The sequence below is a fragment of the Montipora capricornis genome, chromosome 1, assembly GCF_036669925.1.
Source record: "Montipora capricornis isolate CH-2021 chromosome 1, ASM3666992v2, whole genome shotgun sequence".
Classification (NCBI taxonomy): domain Eukaryota; kingdom Metazoa; phylum Cnidaria; class Anthozoa; order Scleractinia; family Acroporidae; genus Montipora; species Montipora capricornis.
The window spans coordinates 24,178,303-24,189,207 of record NC_090883.1 but is presented as its reverse complement, the minus strand read 5'-3'; the positions used below and the strand labels follow the sequence as shown (position 1 = coordinate 24,189,207).

At 43.9% G+C, this 10,905-nt stretch overlaps 1 protein-coding gene across 1 annotated transcript; it reads right to left on the bottom strand.

Moving 5' to 3' along the window:
- Nucleotides 1–5,846: 5,846 nt before the first annotated feature.
- Nucleotides 5,847–6,275, bottom strand: LOC138060764 (uncharacterized). The gene has a single exon (XM_068906626.1). The coding sequence runs from the start codon at nt 6,273–6,275 to the stop codon at nt 5,847–5,849; it is 429 nt and encodes a 142-aa protein (XP_068762727.1).
- Between the last annotated feature and the right edge of the window lie 4,630 nt (nt 6,276–10,905).

Sequence of the window (10,905 nt, the reverse complement as noted above, 5' to 3'; positions counted from 1 at the left end):
TTCATATCAAATTTCCGTTACGTCCACCAATGACTGTAGTCAAGGTCTCATACTTGTTGACATAACATTGAACAGGCGGTGTACAAATGAAAAGGAAAGGTCTTTTTTCGTTGCTGTCTAGACGAACAAGTAACGTTTGTTTCATCGATTTCGTCACTTCACATCTCTCTGGCACACTGTCGAGTCACATGCAAAGGGATAAATTTCCGAAAGGTCTCCGTTTTCCATACACATTGGCCGTATTTGGAAAACGAAGACTCCAGATAATTGAACTGAAAAGTCGACTACATTACTTGCAAAAAATTCCGGACGTTTAACTTTCGGACACTTTTTCCCTCATTTCGGACAATTTTCGGACAAAAATTTCGGACACTGCGCTGAAACATGTCTAAAGTAAATTTACGACTAAAAAACATGAATTAGACTGAAATAAAATCTATGAAAATGATAGTTTTACTGTACCTTCAAGGTTTTACAGCCGGATACACCAACGAGAAAATAACACAAACTCAATCAAGCCTATGCCTCAATAGGGGCGTAGCCAGGGGAGGGTTCCAGGGGTTCCGGAACCCTCCCTCTCCTATTTATAACAGTGATTTTATCCCAGCAAGAGTGTAATGGACTCTCGATTCCTGAAATTCTTCGTTTTGTTCTATGCTTACAATAAGTACAGTGAACGTCATTGTGTTATCTATCTGCGTTTTACTTGCATTTTCGGAGACATGAGACAGAAATACTGACATTGAAGCAGCGCTGGAGTTTTATGAGAACGACCTTCTTTCTTCTGATTTGGTTCATGTTGAGCTCCTGCGATGGAAGAGAAAGTGGTGCAGCACTGAGGATGCCGACCTCCCCACCAGTGCAGTTCAGACACTCGCAGCATACACCTTACTCCAAAATGGCCCCCATTTTAGTATTCTTTTGTTTGATTACAAGTGGCCCTGTTGGCCTCGTTCAAGGTTAAATTTTCTTTTGAATTCTACGTTTGAAAGCGAGGCGAAAAAAGGCCAGTTTACAATGAAACAAAAGAATACTAAAATGGCTGCCATTTTGGAATAAGGTGTATGCGATCGAGAGTTCTTTCCTAACATCCACACCTTGATCTGCATGTTGTGCACGTTGCCGATAACGTCAGCTGAATGTGAACTCTCATTCAGTACACTAAGAAGGTTAAAAACATACCTGAGGTCGACAATGTCAAGCGAGCGAGAGGCTGGGCTGGCGTTGATGAGCATCAATTACCACCGAGAGATAAATATCGAGGAAGCGATAAACAACGGAAACCAAGGCGTCTTATGTTTACATAGCGTAAACGCCAAAGTCTTGTATTTTTAGACCAACCGTTTTCGTTGGAACCAATTTGGAACCCCCCATCCTAGAAATCCTGGCTACGCCCCTGTCAAGCAGTGTCTCAGCTATAGAGTTCGGTCCAGAAAGGGAACTAAGGGCTTTGAAGCTCAATGTGGCTTAACTTTGATCTGAGACAAGATCTTCAAAAGGATCTTCTGGTTCCAGTACTTTAGTGAAAGCCTCCACTATGCCTGCCATCTCAAAACCCTACCTTACCACATCTGGTTTGTTTCGGAGGTAGTCGTTTAAATCAACAAGCCAGCGGGCGTGAATCGGCTTCATTACAGATAACTTAGTGCTGACATCAATGGAGTGTACATCAACACCTTTGTCGACCTGCTTTGCGATTTCCGTTGCATACCACTCCTGAAACTTTCCTATCAGAAACTTACCCTCGTAAATTGGCTGCATCGGGAGAAAAAGACCTGACATTGTTACCGTGAAAGTTTCAGTAATCTGCTTCTTTTTCCCCTTTCCCACAAGTGGCACACTCTTTTCCCCATTTTTATGGAGGGTGTGACTTGCGGAACAGACATAGGACAATGGGGTTTGATCGAAATTGAGAATCAGATCTTCTGGCACACTTTGTATGGCTTGTAGGGTTTTGATCTTTCGCTGGAACGACAGTTTCGCTTCCTTCAAGAGTCCCGGGGCCACGGGTATCTTCTCAGTGGTAGCCATTCTCATTGTCATCTTCTTGCCTTCTCTCTCCATGCGGTAGAGGACATTCCGACCCCAGTCATAACTAAGGCTCAAGTAGCCCCCGTGCTCAACCAATATGGTACGGTCATTGGCCATAACTATTCCTTTGGCAATAGCATTTATCACGGCAGCTGTTACCGGGGCACCTTTTAGTCGCAGGGCTTGTATCGTTTCGATGGTCTTTTTCATAAGGTCTTCAGGCAGTAATGCAGGTCGCCCACGCTTTCTGAAGCTAATTTCGCTAACAGGCCCATCTGTTGTTTGTTTGGTTTGAATGAAAGTATAATGTTCACTCGCACACAAGCGACATGTTAACAACAACAAGGTTTATTGCATAAGCCTAAGTTCTTACAAGCACGTGGAGGCTATGATAATGTATTCTAATTATGCAATTAATCATGACACCTCCCTTTTTTTTTTTTAACAAGATAAACCTGGAATGAATGATCAACCACTCATTAAGCATGAGTCAATAAAAAAAACTTTCCTAGAATGTTTGCATTGTTTACTGTAAGAGAACAGTTCAGTTCATAACATAGTTCTTGTATCTTGCTGGCAATCTCACAATACGGCCACTGGAGGTACACTTTGCTTGTGTTGGCAGAGGGCTGCTTTCATTGGCAGCAGGCAGGGCCGATTCAGCATTACTAACAGGAACCGCGGGTGTGGCAGAGATAGGCAGTATCATCGCTTCATCTAGGGGTGGTCCCGTACTCACGACTGGGGGCTCATTTGTCAGCAACAAATGTCGACGATTGCGACGGTAGGCAGTGCCGTCAGGTGTTGAGACTACATAGGATCTAGGAGCAGCATGCTGGGAAGTAACAGTTGCAGGCTCCCAGGTCTTTCCCATTCGTATACGCACTGTTGCATGTGGCTTGATTTCAGGTAACCGCCTTACACCGTGATCGTAGTACATCTTCTGTTTATCCCTACGCTCCTTGAGCTTGTCATAGGCATTGTGAACCACTTGAGGCTTCAAGAGGGATACAGTAGAAGGCAACTTGGACTTCAACATGCGACTCATCAGCAATTGTGCAGGGGACTCCTTTAGTCCTGAGACTGGAGTGTTCCTGTACTCCAGGAGAGCTATGTACGGGTCATTTTCATCTTCAAATGCTTTCCTAAGCACCTTCTTGATGGTTTGTATCGCTCTTTCACTCATCCCATTTGGGATGTGGGTATCTGGGACTCGAGGTGGTGACTTCAAATCCCCAATCCTTTGCAAACTGATGGAATTCCTTGCTTGAAAAGGGCATGTTATCGGCAATAACTTCATCTGGAATTCCATGCCGGACATACATAGATTTCATACCAGTTATAACAGAACCAGCTGTCTTGTCTCTCTTAGGAGACAAAGTTCAGGGTACTTAGAATAATAATCAACAACAAGTAAATACGACTTAGAATTCAGTTCAAATATGTCTGCACCTAGCTTCTGCCATTGCCTCTGAGGGACTTCATGGGGTAATAAGGGCTCCTTTTGATTCTCTCTTTGGTACTTAAGACATACAGAGCACTTGGAGATCATCCTTTCAATTGCAGTAGACATACCGGGCCAATAAACGACAGCTCTAGCCCTTGACTTGCATTTCTCCATACCAAGGTGACTCTCATGTATGCAGTTTAGAACATCCTGTCTCATCTCTTGAGGGATGATGAGCTTCTCACCAATTAAGGAATAACAGACCTTCAGCTTCATGAATTTCAGCTCGCAAATTCCAGTAGTAGGCAACGGAAGCAGGTAATTTGCTTTTGTGGAATGGCCCACCATTCCTTTCAACTTTACTTAACATCTGAAGGATTTCATCTTGAGCTGTTGCTGCTTTCATCTGGGCAAGCTCCTCTTTAGTCATAGGAAGACGTTCCACGAGGCTGTGAACGATTACTTCCATGTCATCACTTAATTCTTGCTCCGAGGGTAGTTCATCCAAGTAAGCTCTTGATAGTGTATCTGCAACATACATGTACTTGCCGGGGACATAGGTGATGTTAACTTCGTATTTCTGAAGTCTGAGAAGCAGGCGTTGGAGCCTTGGAGATACTTTGGTCAGCGGCTTCTTGTTAACAGACACTAAAGGCTTATGGTCTGACTCCACATCAACTGGCCGCCCATAAACATAATGGTTAAATCTCTCGCAGCCAAATACGACTGCAAGAAGTTCTTTCTCTATTTGAGCGTAATGCTCGTCCGCTTGGGTGAGGGAACGAGAAGCATAAGCGATCGGGTGTCTATCTGGGAGGACACATGCCCCAAGGCCAGACTTAGAGGCATCCACTTGCAATTTGACCGGCTTGGTGGGGTCATAGAATTTCAGAACAGGCTGACTAGAGAGGATTTGCTTCAGACGCTCCACTGCTTGAGTATGCTCATACGACCAGATCCACATAACATCTTTCTTCAGAAGATTTCGCAACGGCGCAGTAATTTCTGACTGATTAGGAATAAACTGGGAGAAATAATTCACCATCCCTAAGAACCTCAGCAACTCTTCTTTGCTCTGAGGCAAGGGCAACTGTGTGATAGCAAGCACTTTCTCAACATCAGGTTTCAGTCCTGATTCAGAAACAATGTTTCCCATGTACTTGACTTCACTAACTTTGTATTGCAGCTTTGCAGAGTTGAACTTAACATTTGCTTGTCGAGCTCTTTCCAGAAGCTTAAGCATAGTTTCATCATGTTCCTTCTCATCTGTAGCTGCAAAATAGCTGTGGGTATCCTGTGATGCTCTCTCCGAATAGCCTTGTTAAGATCTCTTGGATCCAAGCACAGTCTCAAGGAACCATCACGCTTTACAACAATGACTAAGCTGTTAATCCATGGGGTGGGTCTGTCAACTTTCTGGACAACATCTTTCTCCTCCAACTCTTGAAGTTTCCCTTTGAGTTTCTCAAGTAGGGAATACGGTATTCTTCGAGGCGGGTGAATGACGGGCTGAACTGAGTCATCCAGCTCAATGTGGTACTCGCCTTTCATGCAGCCTAACCCACTGAACACATCAGCAGACTTGTCAACAATTTCTCTTTTTGTGCGAGGGGCCTGGGCAACACTTTCTACTCTTTTCACCAGATTTAATTTTGAACACGCCGAGAGTCCCAAAATTGGTGGTGAATTAACAGCAGCAACGAAAAATGGAAGGCTTTCCTTTAATCCTTGAGCTTCACAAGCCAGGGTGACTTTCCTTTCGGGTTTTACCTTGAAATCTCCATACGAGGAAAGAACAACACTGTTATCCATTAAAGGAGACTTGTGCTGGAGTTCGGAGTAAACACTGAGTGGCAAAACATTCGCTTCGGCGCCAGTATCCAGCTTGAATTTAACAGACGATCCACCAACAGTTACGGTGGAGAACCAAGCTGAATCAGTAGTCACACCGGTGACTGTTCCGATAAAGAATTCTTCGGTTTGGACTTCGCACTGTCGACCAATGACGCCGTCTTGGCTCGGAGTCACAGTGTGTACTCGAGAATTCTTTTTTGGGCACATCTTAGCGTAGGGATGTTTCCCTTTGCAAATGTGACAGTGTCTTCCAAACTCTGAACACGATCGCGGGTAGTGCTTTGTTCCACAATTCTTGCAGTTAAATTGCTGCAGCTGGCGCGATGTTTTGCTAGTAGCGGGCGCTGGCTTGGTTGGTTTGTTTCTTGGTTTTACCGCGTGAACGGGTACCTTCTTCAATGTCTGGAGTTCCTTTAGTTGTTTAGCGCTAGCTTCTGCCGCTCTGCAAAGACTCGCCGCTTTCTCAAGGGTAAGATCAGACGATTCACGAAGCAATCTCTCTTTAAGACGAGTGTCACTTACACCAAATAACAATTCGATCTCGAATCAGGCTGTCTTGCTGGTCGCCAAATTCACATGACTTCGCACGAGTCTTCAATTCGGTGATAAACTGATCGATAGATTCGCCGTCTTGTTGTTTACATTTCCAAAACTTGTATCTTTCGAACACAGTGTTCTTTCTCGGATTGAAATAATCTTCAAACTTTTTCTTTAGGTGAGCAATCTTGTTAGGATCTTCACCAGTAGCGAATCGGAACGTATTGTATATTTCGAGCGCTTCTTCGCCGATTGTGTGCAGCAGAATGGCGCACTGCATCTTTTCATTTTCTTCGATCTTTCCCGACGCCGTCAAGTAAAGGTCAAAGCGTTGGACCCATCTCCTCCAATTCTCGGAAAGATTTCCTTCAAGCACTAGAGCTCCTGGAGGATTGAAAACGTCCATGTTTTATTCTGACACCATATAATGTTCACTCGCACACAAGCGACATGTTAACAACAACAAGGTTAATTGCATAAGCCTAAGTTCTTACAATCACGTGGAGGCTATGATAATGTATTCTAATTATGCAATTAATCATGACAGAAAGCTTTCTTGAAATCATTGACCGTTTGCTTAGTAAGTAAGTCGAGGATATTTTCCTTTCAACAGACGCACTGTCTGATTGACTCCGTGCCTTACAGCATGCTGACCTATTTCTGCTCTTTCCTCGGCTGACCACTTGATGTATTTTCCTCGCTTTGTACCTTTGTTTTCTAGCACAGTGATTTCTTTTGTTACTTCTTCGGTTTCTCTTGCAGTGAGGTTTACAACGTCCATTCTATCTTCTTCTGTCGGTGCCGATGAAATTGCTTGTAGAGGGGTTTTCGGTGCCTTTTGAAAATAATTTAAAATAGACATCTCTGAAATAAAACTGATCAAGGAAAACTTTCGAACAATACGAAATATAAAGGTTTGCTCAAACCTACTGACAAAGTCGTGAATGGCGCCAAGACGTGAAAAGCCGGCGGGAAAGTCCCCAGAGCATGTCGCAATAAATACCCCAAGAATGTCATTTCGCAATTTAGGCTGTGAATGTACAACGACAGTAAAACGAGCGAAATTCGAGAATTTCGAATTATTCAACTTTAAAGACAAATGGAAATTGTCTTCAAGCACCTGATCGCTAGCCGAGGTTGACATGTTCATGGTAAAACTGTCTGGCCAAGCCCAAAGAAAGGTCAAAGATTGTATGGCCAAAGAGAACGAGACGCGGACGCACTTCTTGTTGATCAGTACGCTGTCGCCTGGATGATGAACAGAAAAGAAAAACTTGTAGCTGATGTTGTCGGCCACGTTCCACAAGAAATATCACGTTTTGTGTACTTTTTCCTACATCACGGTGGCAGCATCGATGCAACAGTTGAGGATGAAAGATACAGGCCTTCTCCAATTGCAAAGGGAAGGCTTGAGATAGTCCTCCGAGCTACGTTTAATATTGAAGACAGCAAGCGGTTTCCTCTTCTTCGGCTTATTCAAAAGAACTACGAGCTTCTTGATCTATCACCTCGGTCACCGACAGCTACAGATGAAGAACGACACGCTAGCGACAATGAAGAGGACCTTTCAATTGTGCTGATTGATAATGATGACGGAGATGAATGGGGATTAGCACCACTAGCACGGGCGTGACCGTACTAAAAGGCTATTCAGGTCGTGATAGTTATCTTCGCGTTCTTTGTAGTCGGTCGTTCGAGGTCATAAAATCAACGGTTTTGTCGAGATATATTGCACATCTTTATGTGTCGCGCACGTGACATAGTGACCTTTACGTGCACCACTGCACGAAAGTTTGGTCATCTTGGAAAAATGTTCTCACATCTCACCTTCGTTTCTCTTTCATGTGTTTCTGCAAAAGATGTTTCAATGAGTCATTTCGTTTCATCTTAAACTGTTCAATTAGCGTTTCCTTTCTCAAACACTGAGCAAGAATACCCATTGATCAGTAAAAAACAATGTGCTTAGCCACTTTGGAACAAATACACTATTTTTACCTCGTTTCCATGGTCCAGTGGTCATTGTTAACACCTGTAATGAAGATAATCTGGGTCCGGGTATTCACCACATACACAGTCGAAAATCATGACAATCGCAGTGTAAGGCCGATGTGAGAAGGACAAACTTCTCTCTTTTCTTTTCTTTAGTGCTAAATTAACCATACACCACTGTACCTTTGCAGGCCCGAGTATAGGCTACTTGTAGCCTCTTGTTGTTCTTATTCCGTTTCCGGTTCCGGATTCCGGCTATTCCAGACGCCCAATTTAGGCCACCGCAGCGTTAGTAACTCACTGTTCAGTCAGCTAGCGCTTAAATGCCCACTGTTATCAAATTTTCTCCTCCAAGATAGCCAAGAGATTTCTGAGGAAGCTTAAAGAGTGTCTCACTTTCAAGTCCACAAGCATCTTAAAATTTTGAATGTTGCCCACAACAGGGCAGCTCTTTCTGCATCCTGCATTATAGAATCGCTGAATTACAGCAACAGTACAGTGCTCTTGGATATTCGGGGACATCATTTAACAGAATTTGAATTGCTGCACACCAGTAGGGAGCACCCGGATGCACAGCCACGAATCATAGAATCAGACAGGAACCCATGACCCGGAGCCTACAACTCTACTGTGTTCGTGTAACGGCGTTTTCACAGACTGATTTATTCAGTTTAGATTGAATTTCCCGCGAATGAGACTCCCACAGGAGCCCGATGACCAATTACAAAAAATTAAGATGACGTCATAGGGTCACCGAACCGGAATTGCCTTTGTTTTTTAACCTAATTCGCGGGAAGGGCTAGTCTAAAAATAAACCTACTTGTGAAAACGCCGTTTCACAGACGCTGTATGGAAGTTGCACGCTCCAAATGGGCTCCTGAATCAGATGACTACATCGACATGCTTTACTAAGAGGGTACAGTGTGTCACCCTGAATTTGACTTAAGAGTTTTCAAAATACCACAGTAGTGTCTGGAGAAAAGAAATTCAATAAGACCATTGGGGGGGAGGGGGGGGGAAGAAATCAATCGCACAATACTTCTTAAAAACTACGAACAAAGCAGGCATTACACAAGAGGCAGAGACCACGCCTTCATCATTACAGCAAAGTGACAGGAGTGGAATTGCAGAAGGGGTGGATAGTGAAGTGGAACGGCATCACAATCGCAAAGACGAGGAGAATATATAGGGCAGCGGTCAACATCATTTCGCCAAACCAACCAAGTAATTTCCGGTTTCCAAAGACTGCTTTTGGCAAGCAGAGTCGCTCTTTTCAAAGCGCCTGGTTTAGGGACTATCCATGGTTACATTATGACGAAAAGAGCGATTCCGCATTCTGCTATATTTGCATCAAGCAGAGCGAGAAAGGAAACTTGAAGTCTCCCCCAGAGTTGGATCAAATCTTCATATCAACAGGGTTTTCAAACTGGAAGAAAGCCTTGCGTCGGTTTCAAGAGCATCAAACATCTGAATGTCACAAAGCTTCCGTTGAATATGAAATGGTAATTCCAAGGACTCAGGGCAATATTATTGATATGACAAGTGAGGCCGCAAGAACGAAAAGGGAGAAAATCGACGTTGCTTAGCTAAGATCATAGAGTCCTTGAAATACCTCGCAAGGTAAGGGATAGCTTTTCGAGGGGATGACGATAATGAATCGAATTTTGTCCAGCTATTACAATTACGGGCAAAGGATGACAAGAATCTGTCAGTATGTTTGTCGAGTAAAGGAGGTAAATATACAAGTCACGACATACATACCAAATGAGCTGATTAGTTTTGTGGCAAATCACACAGTTAGGGACTTGGTTTGTGAAATAAGAAATAACTAATGATTTTGCTTTGATTTGTGATGAATAAACGGACATTAACAACAAGGAACAACTGACATTTTGTCTTAGGTGGATTGACGACAATCTGAAAGCACACGAAGATTTCATCGGATTTTACCAGATCCCCAAGGTAGAAGCTAACACAATCACGTGAGCAATTAAAGACGCGTTAATAAGATTACCACTTTCTTTAACTGAATGCAGAGGCCAGTGCTACGATGGCGCTAGTAACATGCTTGGAAAAAAGCCAGGGGTCGCTAAACAGATTTCAGAACTTCAGCCAAAAGCTTTCGTGACACATTGCCACGGACATTCATTGAGTTTGATCGTAAAGGATACAGTGAAAGATAAAGAATACAGTGAAAGATTGTCAGCTACTATCCCACACCATGGGAGGCGCGGTGGCCTCATGGTAAGTGTGATCGACTCCGGATCGAGTGGTCCGGGTTCGGATCCTGGCCGGGGACATTGTGTGGTGTTCTTGGGCAAGACATTTTACTCTCACGGTGTCTCTCTCCACCCAGGTGTATAAATGGGTATCGGCGAATCTAATGCTGGGGGTAACCCTGCGATGGACTGGCATCCTATCCAGGGGGAGGAAGGTGGGGATAGAAATACTCCTAGTCGCTTCATGCTACAGAAACCGGAGATAAGCGCCGGCCTGATGGGCCTCCTAGGCTCGTAGCAGACTTTATATCCCACACCATGGATACTGCAAAGAAGCTGGTGATATAAAGGAGAACATAGCGGAAGAACGCCGTAGCGAAGAAAGGGTTGCCGGTATATTGAGATACTGTCGAGACTTTACAAAGCATAAGAAGCGAAACATCATTTCATTCTTTCACTCTTCTCCCCTTATCAAGGCGAAGCAACATCCTGTCATTTCCGAGCCAGCAGTTCCAAGGAAACGACGCGCACCTTCACGCTTCGAAGTGGGCAATGCAGAACACACATCATACCCAAACACAGCTCGTAACCACTACCGAAAGCTCTATTTTGAAGCGGTAGATCACTTAATATCATCTGTAAAGGAACGTTTCAATCAGCCTGCCTTTAGAGTATATGCAAATCTGGAGACACTGCTTCTCAAAGTAGCCAATAGAGAAGATACTTCCAAAGAGGTAGACGATTTGGCATCGAAGTTCAGCGGCGATGTCAATAATATCACAGTCCTTTTTGCTCAATTAAGTACGTTTTAAGTGCTCATGCAGAGAG